Source organism: Choristoneura fumiferana, chromosome 19 (assembly GCF_025370935.1).
Source record: "Choristoneura fumiferana chromosome 19, NRCan_CFum_1, whole genome shotgun sequence".
NCBI classification, from domain to species: Eukaryota; Metazoa; Arthropoda; class Insecta; order Lepidoptera; family Tortricidae; genus Choristoneura; species Choristoneura fumiferana.
The window spans coordinates 1575897-1587307 of record NC_133490.1 but is presented as its reverse complement, the minus strand read 5'-3'; the positions used below and the strand labels follow the sequence as shown (position 1 = coordinate 1587307).

The 11411-nt window shown below is 38.3% G+C and overlaps 1 protein-coding gene across 1 annotated transcript; it reads left to right on the top strand.

The window, feature by feature from the left end:
• The first annotated feature begins 2747 nt into the window (after nucleotides 1-2747).
• LOC141438731 (uncharacterized) lies at nucleotides 2748-9758 on the top strand. The gene is made up of 3 exons (XM_074102657.1): nucleotides 2748-2946; nucleotides 7372-7507; nucleotides 8053-9758. The coding sequence occupies exons 1-3, from the start codon at nucleotides 2896-2898 to the stop codon at nucleotides 9378-9380; spliced, it is 1515 nt and encodes a 504-aa protein (XP_073958758.1). The 5' UTR covers nucleotides 2748-2895; the 3' UTR covers nucleotides 9381-9758.
• Nucleotides 9759-11411: the final 1653 nt, after the last annotated feature.

Below are 11411 nucleotides of genomic sequence, written 5' to 3'. Positions count from 1 at the left end.
CCCGACTTTGTCACTTCAAAGTTCAATATATCAAAACGGCTGAACCGATTTTGATGAAACATATCTAAGAACCATCGCTAGAAAACCTGCTTTAAAATAAAAAAAACCGTATTCAAATAGGCCCACCCGGTATGTCCACCCGTTTAACAGCTACGGTGCCACAGGCAGACACACAGACAGACAGACACACATAGCGGTCAAACTTATACTCGAACACCCCTCTTTTTGCGTCGGGGTTAAAAATATCTGATACGTCCTACCGCCCCAGAAGTAGAGTCGTATCAGATACCTATTTATTCAGGCTTTGATGTATTCGATATCGATGCTTGTGGCACCAACAATATTAGTGTTAATATTAGTTGGGGTTAGGTTAGGATGTCTCATGACAGTATTGTTGTCGGCAGGCCTCCCAAAATGGGCTGACGACTTCGCGAGAGTTGCGGGCAACCGGGGAGGCGGCGAGTTGTCGTTCATTGTGGCATTCTAAGTGTTACGTATTCGAATATCGAAAGTTAAAATACCTACGAGTAAAACGACGATGTTCAAAATATCGAAAATTAAAATAACGAAAGTTAATATTGTCGAATGGTTAGATAACCTACGTCCAATATATCGAAAATATATTTATCTCCAAAAGTGACATCGAAAGATATAAATATCGAAGTACAGAGTATCGAATATCCTATGTATGAACTATAAGGTGACAGGGTCGACGGAGCTCCGTTTCGCGGAGCTCCTATTCCGCTCAGTTATGGCGCTTCTCCCCTTGACGCAATACTAACCTAACCTATTGAACATGAATTACCAAAAATATTTGGTTCGGTTAGGTTAGAACTGTGACCACTAAAACGCACGGCACGAGCCGAGCGAGCGAAGCGAGCGTGCCGTGGCAGCGACCGGCCAGTGTTAAAAATGACTAGATTATGTAAAATAAATGCTATTAAGAGAAAGGAGCAATATATAAAGCAGATTTATATGTACGATATTTTAATTTTCGACGTTCAAATATGTCGACATTTACAACTTAGATATATTGGCTATCGATATTTTTACTCATTCGATATTTTAATCAATCACAATTTCAATCTTAGACATTTTAATTGACTATAGGTATAACAACTTTCGATATTGTAATACAATCGATATTTTAAACATCGACATTTTAACCGTAGGTATTTTCATTTTCGATATTCAAATATGTAACCATTCTAAGGGGGAGGCCTTTGTTCTGGAGTAGACGTCTTCCAGCTGATGATGATGATAATAGCATTAAATCAACTGCGCAGAAATAAAAGAATCTGACAGCTAAGACAATTTATCATTTCTTCCATGACCTTGCACTGAAGACTGATTAAAATCTTGAAAAACAATCAAGAAGGCTGAACGTATAGTATCGTCTTGATCTACCGTCGTACGGTGCTCGAGAGACGATATCAAAACAAATCAATCTAACTGAGGACTCGTTAGGGATGGGACATTAGAATTTCCCGGGACTTTTTTCCTTTACTTTTCCAAAAAAATTGTCCAGTCATAATGTCATAGCTGAGTAGCGGTCATTTTGGCTGGTAGAAATAGACATGCATATGTATATAGATTAATTCAGTGATATGTGTATTTATTTTATCAGTTAATAAACCATTCTTATTCTTTATTCCTGATGCTGTCCCATCACTAGGCCGTCAAAAACTTAGATATAACTTAAAGGGCCGATACCAGGTTTATTTATGCTGGATTTAGGCGACATAAAATTACTTTTTACTTATATACTTCAGTAAGTTGGGGTAGGAAAAACTTGGTCAGTTGTTAAATTGATTCCGTTACTAAGTCATAGACTCTTAGTACGTTTTGAAACCAAAGTACTAAGTAGACAAGTAAATATCAAATTATACTTATATACTTACCTACATAGAAAGTGGACAATTGTTTCCACTATTGTTATTTCATCTCGCAATCGAAGTGAAATGCAGAGTGTAAAACCGAGCATTTCCCCTCGACGTGTCTGTCTATCCATCCTCACCGTACCGGCTCGTTTTATGCTCTCGTTGTACAATCTAAGCTAGGCTATATAGGCTCTTTTTTTAAATTGGTAAGGTGACCCGGGGCTATTGTAGCTGGGAGGATATTTTATCTGAGCCACAATACACGTAGCCGTCTGATGGCGTCCTTAGGACGCCATGTTCTTCTCGGCCATTTTACGTTGTGTTCGCCAGAGGACAGTCTTCACACAACACACATGAACATGGCGAACATGGCGTCGTAAGGACGCCATAGACGGCTCAGATACAATATCCCCCAGCTACAAAAGCCCCGGGTCACCTTACCAATTTAAAAAAAAAAAAAACCCCCGACATAGTCATTTTAAAGTTGTCTTAAAAGTGGCGGAACCGTAGCTAATAATGGCGGAAGCATAGCTAAGAACTACCTACCGCAAAAAAGTTGCTTTCGCGTCAATAGTTTCAAGCCTCTTTTTGTGCCGAAGGTTAAAAAGAGATAAAAAATAAAAAAATATAAACGTTTATTATGCAAGTAGGCCGCAAAGGGCTCTTTTACATGTCACTTTTTTATACTAACAGCGATTTCGAAAATACCACGAACACATGAATTTACCGGGATGAAGCGATATCGAAGACGAAAATGTCTCGTTCTAAAAGCGATAATCCCGTGAGTTCGCAACCCTTGTTCTTTTATCAAGTGCAACGGTGGCGAGCGAGGATTATCACCCACAATCTTATCGGTCCAACGACTCCGCTCAGTGTCATGAACACCTCAGACCCTGTCGGACACCAGACGATGACAAAGTTATATTCCACATCATTGCGGTGACGATACTGGTCGATAATAAAATTGTGCTCCACAGTTTTATTATCATTTTTATAGAATTTTATTGTGTTAAAAATGGATGAGAGGAGCGTGAAACAGAAGGGCTATGTCCCGTTTTTACGACAGGTAAATTTGCTATTTTATTTTATATATTTTTACGTTGATGTAGCGCTAAGGAAGCGAAGTCGTCTACATAAACCGATCTCGCGCCTCTCAAGTAAATAGTGCTAAAAGTTGCGATTTGTTCAAAGGTTTATGAGAAAAATAAAAAATAAAAATATTCAAACCTACTTTGAGCCCTCTACTGTGTCATTCAAAGATTTAAAAAAAAACTTTTAAGTATATGTTAAATTCCGTAAAATACCTATTTGTGTTTTTACCTAAAATTATGTGGTCATCTTATTCAAAATATACCTAAGTATCTTAGTTTAAGTAAAACGCCTTTGTAACGCACTAAATTTACCAAAATTATAAATTAAATAGACTGCCAAAACTAACCAATACCACCAATTTTCGTTTAAATATGTTTATGTAATGTCCCGTCACTTTTCAGCATAAAAAATATTTATTTAATTTATGTGAAATTACGCAGTTTCCATACAAGAATCAAAATGTTCGAGGTAAGGTAGAGGGCTAAAACATATGTCGAAAAGATTATATAAAAATATTTAAGTAAGAAACTGGTCCATATGCAAGTTTTTAGAGGTATTTGAGACTGATTAAACAACTTTTTCTCCATACATAGACGCTCCACCTTACTCTCAACTCAAGAGGCGCATCATGATTTTATGCACGCACTGGAATATGCCATCTAACGACTACAATAGAGCGACTATCCTTTTGGTCTATCCCAGGGCCAGCGCTGGTCTATGGTCATGATCATTCTGTGATCATAATCGTCTGTCACACATCCCATGTTTCTGTCACATACAGGACATGGTATCCATGGCTATACCTACGTAATTTTTCGATAAGGGGTCGTGTTTTTTGAGCACATACTTTAAGCTTGGTGGAGTTGACATATCGTTGAAGTTATAACTACACAGACAAACAACACGCCTGAATTTCCAAATGGTAGGCAGAGCACACGAAACGTTACCGCTTCGGAGCCACTTTTAACAATTTTAGGTTTTTATGTTTGACAAAAACGGAAAAAAGTTATGAGAGCCAAGTTCAATATTATGATAATATGCCTTGATTGTTGACTTTAACAACAAAAGAAGTGAGATCTAAACAGCTGCCAAGTTCAATGGTCAGTCCTGAAATATATTTATTAATAGTAAGTATATAAATATTTTATAACCACTTAATAATATCATTTCTTTTTATAACTTAGGATAATTATATTAAGGCCTAAGGTCGGACTTGGCTAGTTCTCATATAGAATTATTATTAAGTACCTAGGTACTAAAACAGTTATGGAAGAGCCCTATGTTCAATAGCTAGTTTCTACCAGCAAGCCAAATTTTCTTATAAGAATAAAGAATAAAATATGAACTTACAACTTTGGAACTTGCGAAGGCTATAATATAAATCGTAAATGAAAACTAGCCAAGTCCGACCTTAGGCTTCAATATAATTTTCCTAAGTTATAAAAAGAAATGATATTTAAAGTTGTTATAAAATATTGTATACTGTTAAGTAAATTTCAGGACTGACCATTGAACTTGGCAGCCGTTTAGATCGTACTTCTCGTGTTGTTAAAGTCAACAATCAAGGCATTTTTAACCCCCGACGAAAAAGAGGGGTGTTATATCATAATATTGATCTTGGCTCTCATTTCACAAAGTTTTTATGGGATATCATTACTTTTTGCACAGAAATAATTTAATGTAAAAATTACAACAAAATGATAAAAATTTACTAGTTCCTGATTTACTCGTATTTCTTTGTATTCACCCAACTACCTATCTGTATGCCAAATTTAAACTTTCTAGGTCATCTGGAACTAGGTTAGAGTTTTGATCTATGTGAGTCAGTGATAAAAATGCCGATTTTTGGATGTTAATAATATATCAATAACATTAGAGGTGTGTTTATGAAATTTGGAGCACATATGTATCATGCAAGTCTCAATAAATGAGCCAAATTTGATATGTTTGTGTGAAATAGTTTTTGAGTTATGAGGTGGTCAAAAGTGGCTCCAAATGGTTCGGCTAAAATTACACACGGTGCTGCTCGCCAGTTCTGTTAGCTTGAACTTGGCTTGACAGGCTACCGCGTGTCTAGATGCAAGATAACTTCAAGTGGATACTTAACTCGTGGCTATTTTAAGTGTTTGCAAGTACGTTTAAAAACCTTTATTGTAGGTACATACTCGTAGAATAAATAACACAGAACATTGCAGTGATATGTTACCGAAGCAAATGGAATTTACATAAGTCCGGGTAAAATTATCCCTTACAGTAATCTGTTTTATCTCACTTATCAGTGAGAATTTTTGTGACAAACCGATTGGCAGTTGTTTATAGAGCATTTCGAAGACATAAATTTAGAAATTTAGATTTAATTTTAGAGCGTTTAGAAATTTTCGGTTCTGAGTTCAGTTCAAAATTTTGCACTGACTTAGTTTAGTTAAGATCTGAGTTTAAGCTCAATGACCCCGGTGCAAGGCACCGTCTAGCACTTTGGTAGTTACTCCCACAAGTTCTGTGGTTTGTAGATACGGCACTGACTGGTGTGTTGGATATTAAATAGGCTCTAATAAAAGGGCGGGTTTGCTTGTTTTTGTAATGAAAAGGGACAGGGTCGGTCAAGGAAGGAACCAATGGAGATCAATAAACATAGACCCCAGCACCCCGCAGAGCCTAAGAGTCATCCCAAACCTTTCGCATCGATACGCGGAATCGGCTTGAGCCGATCAAAAAACTCTTTAGAGCGAAACCGACGTCGAGGTCGGGGACGCGAGCCGACGTTTACCCGGCGAGAGTCCGGTACTGTCTGGGCCCTCTACCCAGTCGTCCATAATGGATTTTTCCGACTGCACGCCGCCATCTTCTGTGAAGCATCTCATATAACATTTAAAAACTAAAAACGAGTAAATAAAAGCAAGGACCTTGTCATTGGTCATTAAAGCAACTCAATCCCAAAAAAGGTACCTAGACCCGAACCTTAGATCAGTGCGATCTAGAACACGTGTTTTCGCTGATAGGCTATAGCTATAGTATACTATTTGTAACAGATAGCATATCTACGTCAAGAATCAAAACTTATCGTCGATTAAATGTGTCCATGGTCGCGTAAATCATTTATTATACTGATGATTTGATTTCTACCGTTTACTGGCAATTTAACACGGATATAAAAAACTGCAAGTAATTTGCCAGAGCCCTTAAGTTTGTAATTGTACTTGAATGTGATTTAATACTTGATTTCATGTATTTTTTTTATGTTGCTTAATATGTATTACCTATTTGCTTTATAAGACTTGCGTAAAGACGAAAATTAAAAAAAAAACCTAAAACGATCTTCCCCACTATACTGGTGCTGGGTGGAAGTTACAAGCACATCGGTGTTTTAAACCAGTACTATTGAAGTTTACTACAAACCCAACTAACTTTTATGCTCCCAGTTAGTTTACCCTACTTCTGGGCACTGGCATTCTGTCAGAATTTCTCACACACACCATGGATTTTCTTCGTAGATTATAGAGGAGCTCATCGTAAATTTAAATTCAATGTAGCACTTTCCAACTGTTACGGTGCAAAATTCCTGCGTCGGAGTTCGGTGAGATCTGATAAAATATGATTAGTAAATGAATCAGTGATAATATAACGGCGTTTGTCGCTATCATATCACAGATTAACTGTGAACAAATTAGGGTCATTAATTTTGATTGTGTAATTGATTTGGTTAAAGTAATTCGAAGATTAAATTGTTATGTCTAAAAGTATAATCTTTGAACTCATAAATCTGATTGTTAATGGAGAAGAACCATCATGCGAATTTAGTCTTGGTGAATAATGCTCTCATAAACTTGTAGGCATTAGGTATGTGAACGGCACCGGTTCTAACCCTTGATATGGTAGAATTAAATTGTCTCATCACTTCCGCGCCTCTCATAAGGCGCCGTCATGCTTTAATTTTGCTTTGGAAACTGGATAACGGCACCCCTTGGCATTTAGCGCCTAGAACGACCGCTCTCCTATTGCTCTGCCCCAGGACCTATATGGAAACTGTGGTTTAAGACCACACATTCAATATTAGCCAAGTTTACTTTCAATGTTGTAAGCAAGGTAAGGGATCTTGAAGAGACCATTTAGGATCGTGATGCTTGGAAGTCCCTAATGCAAACCCTACATTCCTGCTGACGGGCTAAAGGACATCATCATGCCTCTGCTATCATGTCGTCATTATTACATCTAATATTCCTCCTTGAAGCACTATAATCTCTATAATTTACTTCATATGTCTCAGCAACGCACCAAGACAAGCACACAGACAGGCGGTCCAAAGACAACTGTCGCTCTTACTCCGTATGCGCTTAAGACAGAACAGGATATTATTAAAGACAATTACACTACTTCAACTTTCGTATGTATTACATTTCAGTGTTTCCTGACTGCGAGTGTGGCGGTCAACATCATCGGGCACGGCTGTGTCATCGGTTACTCCGCTATCTTAATACCTAGCTTGAGGAAAGCAGACTCAAACATCAAAGCAACGACTAGCGAGGAATCATGGATAGGTAAGCATTACAACTAATTTGCTCTATATAATTCGTTTTATCGCTGAGAAAGAAACGTTTACGAATGCCATTGCCATGTCATTGCATTGTCATGCATGGCGACTGCCATTTCTAGATAACCTTTACACACTGACTGAAATAGGTACTTAAATAAGTGTCTTTAAACTACAATAAAATGATTAAGAAAAGCTTGGGCTTTGAACACTAGACAACGGATAAGCATGCACTTATTTATGAAATTAAGGACGCCTTAACATCTATAAGACGGTTTAAAAATACTCATATTTAGTGCAGCATGTAGTAAATATTCGTTTGCACAATTCTTACCAAGTAATTCTACGGTGAACGGGACTAGAAGGTATCTTACCGTCCTAATCCTGCCTGCTCCAGCTAAAAAAACAAATTAGAGTTAACTACCAAGCAAAGTCTTCACCCGCTTTATATTTTTTATTAAATCAAACCACAATAGCGTTACACTACATTAACGTTACAATAGTGATTCATTTATTTGACATGTAACATTAATACCCATATTTCGATTTCAGCCTCCATCGCCGGGTTTGCTCTGATCCTGGGCAACCTTATCATTACTCCACTCATGGACATAATCGGCAGGAAGAAGTGCCATCTACTGTCGACCGTGCCAATTCTGATCGGATGGTTCCTGCTCATCCTAGCTGAGAGCATCCAAGCGATTATCTTTGCCAGATTTCTGCAAGGAATATCTATGGGTCTGCTAGGTCCGCTGGGATCTATTATCATCAGTGAAATGACAGACCCTAAAAATAGAGGAGCCTTCCTCACATGCGTGTCGCTATCGCTGACTATTGGTGTATTAATGACGCATACGATAGGAACGTTCTTGAGCTGGCAGCAAACCGCTCTGGTATGCTCTTTTGTGACCTTCATAAGCTTGAACATGATCATCTTTGCCCCTGAGTCGCCCTCCTGGCTCATAGCCAAAGGGAGATATAAGGAAAGTAAAGATGTGTTCTTTTGGCTGCGAGGCGAGGGTCCGGAGCAAGAAGACGAGCTCGAACACATGATAACAGCGCAAAAACTGATCCGGAAATCCAGTGTTGCGGGACAGAAGTTATCTGTCAGGGCTAAAACAGGAAGATTCTTCAGATATTTGGGGCAAACTTTCAAGAAGCCTGAATTCTACAAGCCTATAGCTATCATGTTCCATTTGTATGTGTTATTCCAATTTGCTGGCATCAATGTTATCAGTTCGTATGCTATGGATATTATTAAGCAAGTGGTAGGACCGGACGCGAACGCTGCCCTACTTATGGTTCTTCTAGACGTTGAACGTTTAATCTGTAACATTCTCGCCGTGTTCTTGATGAAGAAGTTTAACCGTAGGACCCTATTGTTCTTCACTGGATCCATCTGTGTTCTTGCATACTACGGTAAAGGTACTTACGTGTTAGCTAAGCAAAATAACTGGCTTCCCTTCGACAGCCAGTTCATCCCTATTTTCTTGATAGCAATATACATGTTTTCTCTAACTGTTGGTATATCGTCTATACCTTTCGCCATTTCGGGTGAGATCTTTCCTTTAGAATACAGGGGGTTGGGGGGAGGTATTGGTACGTTACCTTTGTCATTGAATTTCTTTATAGCTATTAAATGTTTCCCGGTTTTGATTGCGGCAATAACTCTTCCGTTTACTTATTTCGTGTATGGTAGTGTGGTGTGTTATTGTCTGATCGTGTTGTGGTTTATCTTGCCGGAAACGAAAGATAAGACTCTGCAGGAGATTGAGGATAAGCTCCGAGGGCAGACTGGCGAAGACAGGAGAAGTTCTGAACCTTTGAATGGTAAAGTTAATTTGATGCGTAGGTTCAGCTCTCAAATTATTATCCACTAACAGATTTTATTTATTTATTGTACTTACCTAGATTTCTTAGAAGTCTTGTATGTGATGCGACTTTATTAGCGTTTCTCAAGGATGTTTCTAAACGCTTCTTGGTTCGTCGCATGGTAGGTAGGTATCGAATAACTTTTTATTTTGAAAGTCCTTTAGATTTGTCTTAAATAAAGCTTCATCAGCATTAGAAGTAAATAAATGGTTAAAACGAGCGGATAACGCTTTCGAGAAGTTTTTTTGTGTAAAAACTGTAAATTTGAGGGAGATTCAGCTATTGTTGATGTTATTTTGTGTTGTTGTAAACATGAATGTTGATCTATTTAATTACCTGTTATTATTATTATTTATACTTATATTAATTAAACTAAGTCAAGTTTTTACTGCCTTTAATTTCGTTAGCGTTAAAAAATTTAATAATAGACGAAAATTTAATGAGAGAAGAGGTAAAGGAGAGCTAATGATGAAATCATTTCAACCGGATTAAGGAAAACGTTGAAGCCGTGGTGGCCTAGTGGTTAGACCTATCAAGCAGAGGGTCGTGGGTTCAAACCCCGGCTCGCACCTCTGAGTTTTTCAAAATTCATGTGCGGAATTACATTTGAAATTTACCACGAGCTTTGCGGTGAAGTAAAACATCGAGAGGAAACCTTTATAAACCTGCGAATCAATTCAATGGTGCGTGTGAAGTTCCCAATCCGCACTGGACCCGCGTGGGAACTACGGCCCAAGCCCTCTTGTTCTGAGAGGAGGCCTGTGCCCAGCAGTGGGACGTATATAGGCTGGGATGATGATGATAAAGGAAACCGTTTGTGTGAGTTCATATCTAGACGTCAAGAAGCTGACGAAAGAAATAGATAAGTGGCAATTACTTAAGAGCACAACTCATGAATTAAAATGATGGTAGGTTGACCAACCAAAGTGGTATAGTAAATTCACACGTAATTTTGTTCTAAACGCATCCCACCGATATTTCTGGAGGAAGGTAGAAGTGAGGGTAGTTTAGCTTGAGTGACAAAGGGTCAAATAGATGTCCAGTCGAGGAAATTGAATCACGTACGAGAGTGGAACAGTTAAACTAATAGCACTAACTAGTAGCACAGTTAATGTCATATTGTCATCCCATACATTTTCAAAATAATCATAGCGAAATTGATTATAAAAAGGTTTCACCCTGGTACGGTCAAGGACTTTAATCCATGAGCCACCATGGAACCTTTTCAAAGGAGAAGTCATTACGATTTTCCTTGTTAATTAATGCGATGTCACTATGACGTTTACTGTGAAATGGTTCCATGATGAACTAAAAGAATTTTCTTGCTCACTCGCGACCTTACCATAGCTAAGCTTATGCAAAATATGCGTGTTCATGCAGTTCATCCACCTCCACACTGTAAGAACACACACAAATCGCACAAACCACTACACCAACCTCTACCTACTCAACCAGAGCTCATCTTCAGAGTCACACAACCGTACACCATGCTACCAGTTAGCAACTGCTGGTGTAGCTAACAACTGGTGGGAATATCGGGATAAAAGTAGCTTAAATATATGTTTTTCCAGACGTCCAGCAACCTGCATAAGTGCCAAATTTCATGACTCTAAGCCCAGCGGTAGTTATTTCAAAATTTTACCCCTATCCCGTGGGAATATCGGGATAAAAAGTATCCTATGTTTTAATCCAGGTTATAAACTTTTAACCAAATTCCATCTAAATCCGTCATGCCATTTCCGCGTAAAGAAGTAACAAACATACTCACTCACTCACAAACTTTCACATTTATAATATTAGTAGGATAAGTATAGGATAGGATTGTTGTAGGTTTTGTTCCAATCCAAATAGCCAGTCTAGTGCCGTAAGGTACATAGATTTCAATGCGATACTTGCACCAACTAGCCTGTCCCTGTCATAGAAACCCTCATTGGAACGAAGTCGACCAACATACGGCTAAGAGATGGTGTTAGATGAGTTGGGCAGCCCCCTCTTCACTGTGCACTGTGTAATTCTATTTTTATGATTGAAACAAGCCA